At 31.4% G+C, this 13,466-nt stretch overlaps 1 protein-coding gene across 1 annotated transcript; it reads right to left on the reverse strand.

The window, feature by feature from the left end:
• Positions 1-705: 705 nt before the first annotated feature.
• LOC127705748 (uncharacterized) lies at positions 706-11,998 on the reverse strand. Its single transcript, XM_052210097.1, has 4 exons — positions 11,659-11,998; positions 7,800-7,883; positions 6,309-6,389; positions 706-812 (listed from the first exon to the last, which is right to left on the reverse strand). Exons 1-4 carry the CDS (start codon positions 11,900-11,902, stop codon positions 706-708), a joined length of 516 nt encoding a protein of 171 aa, XP_052066057.1. The 5' UTR covers positions 11,903-11,998.
• Between the last annotated feature and the right edge of the window lie 1,468 nt (positions 11,999-13,466).

A 13,466-nucleotide genomic window follows, 5' to 3' on the forward strand; every position in this document is an offset into this window, starting at 1 on the left:
TTTTGTGATTGGATAACCCAAATATTTTGTGGATATTTGATGTCGTGGTCTTGAAAAATAATCTGCATACAAGCCTATAGACAGTTTATTCTTCGTTGAACATTTAAATTCGTGGTTTACCTTACACCTCGAAATTAAGAAACATTCGGACCCCACGAATAATAATGAATCCACAGTATATAAAAAGGCAGATATGTCTGAACTGAAGCGAAACGATAAATTTACTAAAAAAGTGTGGCTTATTCAGACTATCAAATCGCACAAAACCCTACAAGATACACTCGAGGAGAGCATTCGTTTCGCTGTATGACCAAAAAGGACATACACATATAACATAGATCCATCTAAAGAAAACTTTCTCTGAGGAGTTAAAACCTTAGTTTCTTAATAATTTCTAAATGTATGAACAGACATTTAAGCAAGGCATGTTATAAATCATGTCAGTATCGATGAACTGACAACTGATCTGATAATACCCTCGGGGACTTATATCCAACAGCAATGTTATCGACCCAATGTGAGTCTCGTTTAGTTATTTCAGTCCTTGTGGCGTGGAATCAATGAACTCGATCGATTAATTATTTAATTTATGTATCATAATAACGAATGTTTTTTTTCGATCGGAAAGAAGGGCGTGGGCGCTTCATTTTCTAAATGTTCATTTTTTTTGTCATAGTCCTTATATTTGCTCAACCACTGACTTATTCAATTTCGGATTATTAATGTTAATCTGTTTAACATAACTTTACCAGTAAATGCAGTTTCCTCATCAGTGTTTTTTTTCAATGCACGCTTTCTTCCTTTGTGTCTTTCTAGAAATATACATTGAAATAGATATTAAGAAATAGTCCTCGTTATTACAGACATTGCATATAGTAAATATAAATTTTGTTAATAAGGATGTCACGTGTAGCAACACAAGTAACGCATTACTTAAGTATTGATCCTACATATACTGCATTTATAATGTTAAACGGCCCAGATTCCACTTCCTTTATTCCTTGTTGTGATATTTCGATTTACTAGTAAAAGCATGATTCTGTTTCCTGAATAGCAACATTTGAGTACAAGCAAAGCTTCATATCCCAAAGACGTATTTTATTGTTATTCAGAATTGACTTTGCCAGAATAAAAGAATATTCATCTACAGTGAAGAGATATTATGTGTTAATGGTAGTTTTGTATTTCTTACGTTATAATATTAGTTTTTACTCGTTGTTATATTGAAAATGTAGAATCAATTCATTTTCAAAATTTAGGAAATTTACTTCAAACGCTTTGATCATCTATGATCATTTTAAAGACTTTAAAAAAACAATTCATTTTTTCATCTAAGCTCCTCATAACAGTCTGTGTGTAAACGACACCTATTTATCTTTTTCATGTCCTGTTCATTGTTATATCTTATACATGTAACATCACTCTTATTTTTTTCTGGACACCTATGAATGAATATATGAACTCTTTAAAATTCAACATTTATTTAAAGATCTTTCGGTATGGAAAATTTTCTACAACATTAATTGCACCATTTATTGCAAACTAACCTTTTTCTAACAAAATATCGTTGACGTTGATGTTTGAGGCGTAAATAGTTTAACTCGTCCTGAACGAGCATGACATATTTGCCCCTGGACGTTAAGCAAATAAGTATGAATCAATCAATAGTTTTATGTGTTGATTTCCTAAACCGTTAGAAGCAATGACACCTAATAATGGGTATCCAAGAAACACGACGTGTCCTTAGCACTGATATCAGTATGATTGTTTTACGTTTGATCATTGGGCAATATTTGACTTGCTAAAGATGAGACAATATTTAAATGTCGCTCTATATTTCTTTCGTTTTTGTCGTATTGCCCATATGTACTTTATTAGCGATTGTCATGGCATCTGTGTTCTACAATTTGATAATTTTCCTTGTTTATGTCAAATATTGTCACTAGAGTGTAATTTCTAATTTCATTTACAACTAACTGCTTTACTTTTCAATTCATGCAAAGCACCAAAAAAAAAAAATAAAAATAAACAACATTTAAATCTTTGGCATTCATTGTTCTGGCGTATTGCCCAAATATATTTTATCGATGATTGTCCTGCCACCCGTGTTCTACAAGTTCATTATTTTTCTCGTTCATTTCACATATTGTCAGTGGAGTGTAATTTCTAATTTCCCTTACAACAAATCTGTTTTATTTCTTAATTCAGGCAAAGCACAAAAAACAATATGAAATGAACAACAATCAAATCGTTGTCATAAATCCGCAACAAGATATTGAACAAAGTCTATTGGATATGGTACATAAATCATAATTATAATAAATATAATTTATGATATAATAGATAATAGAATATGTTAAACTAAAGCTGAAAAGCCAGAGATAGATAAATACGAAAAACGTTCACAAGCAGATGAACCGAAGAACTCTATGCTAACCCAACCAAAGTTAAAGTTTAATGTAAATCATATTTAATTGAAGTACTGATATTTGATCTGTTAAAAATCAATGTGCAGGAAATTTTCACTAAGAAAGTGTAAGAGTTCAATAATCAATTTCTCTATTGTATATTGTATATAGCATATTTGACCAGTATCTGGCATTGGGTGTTCAAGTACAGTAATGCATCTAACGTACATTATTAATATATTTTATATTTTATTATATATTCAGTCATTCTTATAACTTTTCTTACCAATGAAAATGAACAACAGGAGATATGGAGTATACGCCATTGAAACGGCAATCTAACAAAACACAACACCAAAAACAAGATATATTCATTTGACGTCATGACATCTGTGTTCTGCAATTTGATAGTTTTCCTTGTTTATGTCAAATATTGTCACTAGAGTGTAATTTCTAATTACATTTACAACTAACTGTTTTACTTTTTAATTCATGCAAAACACAAAAAAAAAAAAAAAAAAAAAATAAACAACATTCAAATCTTTGTCATTCATTGTCATCAGCAGCAAGATATTGAACCAAATCTATTGACTATGGTTCATAATTCATCACTATAATAAATATGATATAATATAATAGACAGTAGAATATCTTAAACGAAAGCTGAAAAGCACCTAAAGCACTTAGGGAAATAGATGAACAAGGAAAATATCCGCAAGCAGAAGGATTTCTATGCAAACCCAACAAAGGTGAAAGTCGAATATTAATCATATTTATTGAAGAACTGATATTCGATATGTTGAGAATCAATGCGTGATTAGAATTTTCACTAGGAAATTGTAAGAGTTCAATTATCAATTTCTTTTTTGGATATTATCACATGTCATGTAATAAAAAAGAAACATATCTTTCACCAGAAACTGACATGCATGTTCAGGTACAATAAAGCATCTAACGTAAATTGTTAATATATTTGATATTTTATTGTATATTTAGTCATTCTAATAACTTTTCTTACCAATGAAAATAAACAATAGAAGATATACATTATAAGCCATTGAAACGGTAACCTAACAATAGACAACACCAAAAAGAAGATACATTTATTTGACGAGATACTGTTGATTCATAAGTTTTCCTTGGTAACAAGTTGTGTTGATTGGGTAACAAAAGTATTTAGTGGATATTTGATTTTGTAGTCTTAAAAGAATCTGCATAAAAGAACTATAGACAGTTTATTCTTCGTTGAACATTGAAATTCGTGGTTTACCTTATTCCTCGAAATCAACAGAAATTGGCAACCCATGAATAATAATGAATCCACAGTAGATGAAAAGGCAGATATTATTTCCGAACTGAAACGGAATGATAAATTAACTATAAATGTGTGGCTAAATCAGACTATCAAATCGCACAAAGTCATACAAGATACACTCGATGAGAGCATTCGTTTCGCTGTATGACCACAAAGGACATACAAATAGTTGATAGGTTCATCTAAGGTTAATTTTTCCTGGTGAGTTAAAACCTTAGTTTCGTTATAATTTCTAACCTTATAAACGGTCAATTTAAGAAAGGCATGTTATAAACCATTTTAGTACCGAAGTTACTACTACGGAGTTAATGATATTCTCGGGGACTAATAGACCATCATCAGGCGTATCAATCCAGTGTAAGTCACGAACAGATTCCGTCAGTCCACAAGGTATGAAACCAAAGTTTCTCGATTGGTGAATTGTTCAATGTATGTTTATAATATCAAAAATCTTTGTCGACTAGAAAAGAGTGATGGGCAGGTGATTCATCTTTTTCATACTCATGATGCTTGTTATTATATAAATATTTACTCAATCACTGATTTATTTAATTAAGGATTATCAATGTAAATATGTTTAACATTATTTTACCAATATCTGAAGTTATTGCATCAATATTCTTTTTCTTTTCACGTTTTAAATGTTTTCCTTTTAGAAATATATAATGAAATAGTAATAAAAAAAGTTCTCTTTAATACAGTCTCTGCATATAATAAGTATGAATATTGTTAATAAAGATGCCACGTGAAGTGACATAACTTATGCTCATAATGTGAGACAGTCCAAATTTTACTTGCGTTATTTATTTTGGTGATTTATTTCATTTTTCTGATACAGACAGAAAGATCATTTAAGACTATTAAAACAAATCACTTTTTTCAACTAAGCTCCTAATATTTCTTTTATCCTTTTTAGGACACCTATAAAGGTAAATATGAACTCATCAAAATTCAACATATATCTCTCGGTACATTAAACTATTGTTCACCATTACACATGTAATTGCAAATGGTTTTGCAGAATAAAACATACAGTTGCAGGGAAATTTATTTCTTCTGTTTACTTTTCAATTATTACTCATGAAAAAAGGGTAGCCGTTGTAGAGATGAACCGTTACTCTACCTTACTGTCAACATTTAAAATACTATAATATATCCTCTGATTGGTTGTGCAGCAAATTTAAAAAAATAAGTAAATAACTTCATTATTCTTTAAAGTATTAAATGAAAGTGCAAACTATAAATGTTTGGAAACTTAGGACAAATATTCACACATACCATACATATTTTAAAAGGAAGCATGTTCAAGATCCAAAGATTAGGTCTATCTTGTAGTCTCAACCATTCCTTAATGTAAACTATAATACCTATGCAAACTCAAATCATTACCCATTGTCAGTACTTTCCCTCAAAATACTGTTTCCGGGTGCAAAGATGCAAGTCAGTGCTTTTATCGAATCAGTATTTAACGGAGTTTTGTCGTATGAATTTTTGATGAGGCATCTTTAAGATTTAAAATGATTTCCACCTTCCAAATCAGAATCTATGTGACTATTTGTTTTAAAAAGGCATATTATATCTTTCATGTCCAAACTTAGGTATTAGGTCCTTACTATAATTTGGTATTGGGTCGTTACTATAATTTTTGTATTTGTTACGTACTATAATTTGGTTTAAGGTCCTTAGTATAATTTGGCAGTAGGTATTTAGCATACTTTAGATTCAAGGTCTAACTACAACTTGGAATTCTCCCTTATCAACCAAATCATTTAACTAACACCTTAAAATGCCAAATCTGTGATTTAACGCGAGGTTCTTCCTCTAACTGTATGATTATTACATGGTATAATATTCATTTTCATTGTGAAGTAAACATTTTTCTTGAATAACCCCCACCTAGAACACCCGGGACTAAAGTGTGTGAGACAAATGAATAGTTTTGAGAATCAAAGAAATTTATGTTGGAAGACAGTTAAAATGGTCCCTTCAAACCTTCCAGCCAGATTGAGGTGCAGCCTTAATATTGATTTCAAATAAATTAGATTTACCAAAGATAAAATGTCTTTTCAATTGTTGTTCAACTTCATACTGAATTCTCTTAAGGGTAGAGTAATGTAAATATCGTCACAGAAACAACTTTATATAAGCTGATTGTATTCTGGCGGCTATCATCACGAATACCAAAATGTAATCAGTCAACCAACGTTAACAAAAAGAATTTCAAACATCTCTATTTCAATTCGTGCTTTCATGTTTGCATTTACTTATTATAGCAACAAACCACTGAAGTCAATTAAAATAAAATTGAGAATGAAAATGGGGAATGTGTCAAAGAGACAACAACCCGACCAAAGAGCAGAAAACAGCCCAAGGCCACCAATGGGTCTTCAATAACTGTTTTTGAACGCAAATATGAATATATGTAATCCACAAACATATTAGACAAAAACATGTAATACAATGGAAATACAAATGATAATTTTCTGGTATAAATGTTTAATTGAGAGAGAGAGAGAGAGAGAGAGAGAGAGAGAGAGAGAGAGAGAGAGAGAGAGAGAGAGAGAGAGAGAGAGAGAGAGTCTTACGTTTCCTATGCGACCATATTCCTACGACCAGTATGAAAGCCACAACTGTTAAAGCACTGATTACAGCTACCAATACTTCCCCTGGAAAATAAATCATAAATCTATAAATACGAATAAAGAATGATAGTTAATAAAATATTTATTGATAAAAACCAATACAAAATAACAGTTATACAGTTTTATGAACTAGTATAAATCAAAACAATTTTACTCTACAATTTTGCTGCGTCCAAAACGTTTTTCACGATATAACTTCATCAGGAACGCTTCAATCCAAAAACATTCATTTTAGTCCAAGGATATACAGTACACGAGGACGACAAGAGCTATATAACCATAAGAGACCTTAAAAGAATAAAAAAATCTATCCAAGGTAAACATTTCTGATAAATATAGATACTATCATATTAATATACCAAATAACAGGTACACGATGATATCAAACTAAGAATGCAAAAGGGGATAAATAAGTGGTAAAATCAGAAACTCAAAAATCACTATAGAAAATACCAAGCAAAAGAAGAAATCAAAGGAACTCCAATCAGTACGATACCTTGACCATACACATGATACCATAAATGTCTTCTTCTATGAATGTATTACCTGCCTTGGAGGTAAATCCTGAAAAGCGCTTCCGATGCACGAAACTTATTAGTGTTATTCTTTTATTTACTAACGCTGGGGCGATACTACTACTGGTGGACTGTTAGTCCCCGAGGGTGTCATCAGCACAGTTGTCAGTGCTTTGGTACTGACATAATTTTTAACAAATTTTCTTAAATTCTCCATTGACAAATTCAAAAATTATAACGAATCTCAGATCCCAATTCCCTCAGTCAGAGTTGACCTAAATGAATCTGGCTATTTCATGTCCCTTTAGGTCATAACGCACTTCTTTTGTTTAGGACTTATATATTCTTGACTTCAAATGTTTTGGTTTGAGCGTTCCTGAAGAAATTAAATCCAGAAAAGCTCTTCGGACGCACAAAATATATAAATTGTTATTTTAATTGACTAATAGTGGGTGGAGACCACTGCTGGTAAACTGTTTGTCCCGAAAGGTAATCACCTCAGTGGTCAGTGTCTTATACATCCTTGGCATTCAAGTGTTTGAGTTTGAGCTTTCCTGATGAACGCACGAAATCAATTAAGTGTTATATTTCATTGACAATCCTGACTCAGTGGAAAAGATCGGTGATAGGATATATTTTGGAGGAAAATTTACTGATGATTAAATGTTCAGGATTTCCCGAATCAATGACAGCTCTCGTCTCGCGTTGTCTCCATTTAACGATTTAGAAAAGAAACTTTTGCTAGAGAACGAATATTTTGATGGTTATAATAATGATATGGATTTGCCTTAGCTTATCTCTGTTTTTTGTTTTGTTTTTGCTTGCCATGATGTTGTAGGTGTCTCTTCAACTTATGAACTTTGAATGCTCTATTTATATCTTCCACCTCTTTTGTAAATAATGTAATATAATCAATTACCTGTATTTCCGTCTTTGTCGTTTGGATTATTGTGGTCATCAGATAATTTTGTTGTAACTGTGCGGGTACCTTTATCTTTAAATTCTGAAAATTACACAAAACAATATTTGATGCAAATGCTTTCCTTATCAGCGACAGCTTCCAGACCCTTCCCCCCTTTCCAAAAAAAAACCCCCTAAAAACAAAACAACAAAAAAAAAAAACAAATTTAAACATTGTTGGTTGTTAACTGTCATACTGTTTATATATTACATGAATTTACAATCTACATTTGTCTCTCTCTGAGGTTTCTTTACCTCGAATTTAATTAATGCTTATAGGGATTAAAATATAAATAACGTTCTCAGGTTTGACATTTTTGACAGTTTGTCAGGACGTTGTCAGTTCGTTTTCTGCTTGTGTGCTCGAGGGTCACTTTGATATCGTCCGCCTCTCTTTTAAAACGTTTTGACTCGATTAATTCAGGTGTCAGGATTATTAACATTGGTATCATATGTTGTTTTTAGTCTGGTATGTTGTTTGTATATTTAATGTAAATTCTTTCTTTCGTTCTTTTATTTTCCAAAATGTTTTATTCCATTCAAAAATAGTTGAGACGTCAACCGTTTTAATGGAAAAATGCTAGACGTGTTTACTTAAAACAGTATTTACTTCTGTAGATATACGATCTTTATGATAATTTTTCATTGTGTTCATGTGTTGATTAGGTGAAATTGGGTTATTGTTTTAGAAGTTATTAAAATCCAGGCAGATGTAACTATTCCTTTCATTTTGTCGTCACTGCAACTCAAACCTATGCACTCTTCAAAACTTTTTATATTGTGTATACCTACTCATAGATTCAGAAATTTATTTTTAAATTAGATTAAAAAATGATAATAAACAGTCCCAGAAAAGTGGTAATTTTATCCGTCAAACGGTAATACCATTAATCCTTTTAAAGGGACATTAATGTTCACCGATTTGACCAAAATTCTCATATTGTATTTATAACATACTAAGACGTATATCCAAATTACAAAAAGTCCCAAAGAAACAATTAACAGTGCATGGGTTCGCTATAATGTATCCGCATTTCGTATGTATTTTTGACCAGACGCTATCTAATTATCCATCGAGATGACCCCCAAAGACTAACGACGGTCATATAACCCGATATTAACATAAATATTTAATGAATGACTATTATTTATTTTGAATTTATTGAACCATAAAATTAATTTTTGACTCTTCACATTGAATAATCCGCGAAGCGGATTATGTAAAATGTGAAGAGTCAAAAATTAATTTTATTGTTCATTAAATTCAAAATAAATTATTGTCATTCATTATAAATAAATTTCTATCAAAAATAAGGCTCAAAGAGCTTTTTATAATATTTTTATTAACAATAACAACGTACACACATGTTGGCGTATGAATACACAACGTCAGAGTGGGCGTGTCGCCATAAAAATTGACAACATTGAAAATAAAGGTAATATTTTTAACCAATCAGAAGACAGTACATACACCAAATTTATTTATTAATATTAATAGATAGCGAGCACGTGCAATCGGATTTTTCTAGGTCTGTTCGGTTTTATTTTATAGGTTTAAAACATATGTAAATCATCGTTTTACCTGTATCAGAACGATTTTTTGGAGGCCGGATCAGTCAACGAAATGGTTATTCCTATTGTCTACCTAGTTTCACTTTTCAATGTTGAAATATTGAATGAACATGCTGACCATCACATGCTAAATACATGCGCAGTCCATCTCCTCTAAAGGTCATACCAAAAGTTACATGAATACGGATTCAAACGATTTGAATTATTGATTTGCAATTTTGCAAAGTCCACTCATATTACCATTTGAAAATAATAATGGGTCACTACATAAGTTTTACAAAAAATTTATTCAATAAGCGTTTCATGCATAGCTTTGATTTACTTGTCCTTTTTGGCTTTAATTTTGGCCCTTTTGGTTGTTATCACCCCTTCAACGTTTGTATAAGGTTTTGGACTTGGTCTAGTTTGGCCTCGAACATCACTGAAGAGACGTTATTCGTCGAAATGCGCATATGGTGCAGTAAAATTTTTATCATTGAAAAAATATAACAAAAGCAACATCCAAACTCTATACATACGCCAATATTGGACATGTAGAAAATGCAGATTCCACACTTACTGTTGTGTATGTAAAAATATAATTCAGAGCACTAGTATAGTTTTGATGAATATTTCCGGTCAGGAAACAACACTCAACGTAAATACTGCATACACAACTGCATTTAAAAACATTCTCTCAATACTAATGCATATGCCGGTCAATCAAAACTATACAAATAAAGTTACGAGGGTGCCGGGGGTGGGGGTCAGAACAATAATTTGTTAATTAAGTTTTTAATATCCTACATTGAACTGTTTATGTGGTCGCTAAGACAAACTTTTTTATTTTACAAACAGATACCCTTGTTTCGTAACAGATGAACAAGATAACAAGAATCTCCAATTTCAGCAATTTATGTTTCAAAAATAAATTTCCGATCGGGACCACTAGAATCATTATGACAGAATACATTTGCATAGAGAATTTATAAATAAAAAATGTACACATGCCGCTGAGAAATTGACCAATCGACACAATGAACCACAATGCAAAATGAGCTACTACGAGTTTACTTTTACTTAAACAAAACATGGAGTTTGGTTAAAGTGTTCTGTTGTATCGTGTCTCGGAATCGTATCCTTATTTTTTTCGTTCATCTAGTGTAGAACATATAATTTTGAACGCGAGACGCGCGGTTCGTAAACATAGGACTCATCAGCGACACTCGAATCAAAACAGTTAGAAGGCCTGATCAAAGACGAAAAGCATTAAAATCCAAAATTCTGAAAAGAGGTGCAAAGCATCATGGGATTAGAAACTTGAGCTGCTATGATAATTACTACATTAAAATTGTTCTTATTTGGTATTCCAAACTATTTGTTATAAAAATCGAGTGGGACACCAGTCTATTTTTGAAGACGTTATGCTGCCCTCAAGCTATCTTTTTGTTTGTTATTTTTGTCGTTTGGTTGCTATCGCATTTTACAAATACGCCACATCTACATAAATTCCTAGTTTAAAAGATATTACATTTGTATGTAGCTAAAGTAAAAAGGAAAATGAAGGCAACGGTGCATTAGTTCATAACACAAAATCACAACGCGCATCAGAAAAAAAACCACAAGAAAAGGAACTGCACTTTATTGCTGTTATTCATCTCAAAGTAACAGTCGAGCTTTCGTTAACATGTTGCGAATCCATTTAAATAAAAAATATTAACCTTTGAAATGACAGAAGTACGTTAAATATCAATTAAATCTATTCTATGCCAAAATCCAAATTATAAGTGCATTTTACGGATATTTGACACTGTCTCGTGTTCCCTATTCTACGATATGGCTGAAAAATTCATGATTCTTCTACATGTCCTATCTTCGAAATCTAAATGCAAGTATACTAATCATCTTTTGGGTTTTTCTGGCAATTGGTGGCTATCTCGTAAACGAAAGTCTTAAATATTTGTTGATTTATCAATAATGGTAGTTGCTATGGTTCGAGTGTATTTTTTTCTTGATTACTCTGAGCATAGAAATAATACTTTATATCATGGTCTGTACATATATGCACATGAGAAGAATAAAATAAGATGAAATCTGTTCAAGACAATCTGTGAAAAATTGCTTTGATGTCAGTAAAAAACACGTGGTAGTTCAACATGCGTTGCAACTAATCAAGAGTCACATGATTGGTCAATGATCAAGGTAAATCATTTGAGTATTATCTAAACAAACAATCATATTGGCTTATTGAATTAAATATGTAATACCTTTTCCGTTGAAATGCACAGTTGTCACCTTAGAGAATACTTCTGATTTTACTTTGTCTTCAAATCTCATGTTGCACGAAAAATATGTAGCAGTTTTGAACGATCTCTCCAGTAAAAAAATACGAACAAAGGTATTTCCAGTTGGACTGCAGTGGCATTTACTTGAGATACATTCTCCATGCAAATGAGTACATTTTCCCGTTTCATTATCAAAAGTTATACTGTCCACTGAACTATTGTTCATAAGAAACTCCGTGTTCTTTCCTTTGGGTATTCTGCAGGACGAGCATGTCAAAAGAAGCCTTTGAACATCGTCATCCTCAATGATTTTGCCAAACAGGTTGACGATCGTAATGTCAGCTAAATCTGAAGAAAACGTTATAAAGATCAGTCCTTTTAGTTTTAGAAAATATATATAGTAAAGTACGCAAATCTATCGGAATTTTAAATATTAACTATACAATTCACTGTTCATTTGACGGTTTATGCATATCAAAGATTTATAAAGTTGAAATCTCATTCATAATTACAATACTTGGTTAGTAATTTACCATGAATCATTGTGTTTCATCATTTAAAAGCTCGAAATTTAGTCTAAATAGAACTGTATGATCTATAAAATCAGCAACACTTCCATTTTTGTTACCAATCTAACTTTTTTCGTTAAAAAAGTGATAGGATCATGATAAAGGGTAGTTAATTTTCAGTTAAAAGGTTAAAACAAATCCACCGAGAGATGAAAATAATGAACCTATCAATGACCAGTTGAAAAATATAGGGTGGATGGCTATTTTTCAACATCACCCTTCAAGTTAATCTTATTTTCTAAAAATGCTAACCAACAACCAATGACTGATGAACGTATATAAGTAGGTTGTAGAATGGGGGAGGAGTTGTCATTGATTTTTTAACACAAACTCTGCATGGTTTGTGCTGTGAAAAATCAATTTATTTTATAAAAAAATAGTTTTCATAATAGTATTATGATAAATCACTAGCCTCTTGATGTTGAAACCTCTGACATGAACTTATTATCCTTCTGTAAACATGTCCAGTTTCCATTTACGTCCGTCTTCAGATTAATGTCTATATCAAATGTCACTAAATTCTGTTGAACGATTGCCTTTACAAATATAAACGAGGAACAGCTGCCAGAAGATCCATTTATTTCACACCTTGATACATCTTTTTCATGATTATCAACTAAATGTACTGTCATTGAGTCGTCCTCAAATCTGCATATAAATCTAAGTGAATGTCCATCAAGTTCCCATGTTAAACAACCATATATAACATCGACAGCTGTACAATGAATTAAAATGATTTGCATAGTGTGTTAAAGATAAGTAACCCAAAATGAGTTCATATATTCATGAGCGTCGTTTGACGCCTGAAATTAATAACGTGTTGTTTTCATTTTTTGATTGAGATATGTCAAAAGAAAATTTAATGACAAATATGTGTAAATGTATGTAAATTCATAACTAAATACAATATATTTATTAACTATTAAACCAAAAATAAACAAGTTCTAAATGAATTAAATTTTAATTCTACATGTAACATGTTTAATACCAATTGACATAACATTCATAATTCTAGCAAAGATCATTTTAGGACTAAAACTTGGTTATCAATATATATACCTGCTAGCAAGAGTAGTAATACACCATGGATCCTCATGTTGATATCTGTTTAACGTATGGAACAATCTAAAAAACAACAACAACTAAAATCAAAACAATAATAAAATCCCCCTCCCCCCAAAAAAACAACAAAAAGACAAAAAAACAAACAAAACAACCCAA

The sequence above is a fragment of the Mytilus californianus genome, unplaced genomic scaffold, assembly GCF_021869535.1.
Source record: "Mytilus californianus isolate M0D057914Y unplaced genomic scaffold, xbMytCali1.0.p SCAF_6, whole genome shotgun sequence".
In the NCBI taxonomy this organism is placed as follows: Eukaryota; Metazoa; Mollusca; class Bivalvia; order Mytilida; family Mytilidae; genus Mytilus; species Mytilus californianus.

Coding starts and splice junctions, on each gene's coding strand:
- LOC127705748 (XM_052210097.1), bottom strand. CDS start 11,902: ATGAACAATAGTTCAGTGGACAGTATAACTTTTGATAATGAAACGGGA. Junction 7,884..11,658: donor TGTGCATTTCAACGGAAAAG/GTATTACATATT, acceptor TGTAATTTTCAG/AATTTAAAGATAAAGGTACC. Junction 813..6,308: donor AATATGGTCGCATAGGAAAC/GTAAGACTCTCT, acceptor GTATATTTCTAG/AAAGACACAAAGGAAGAAAG.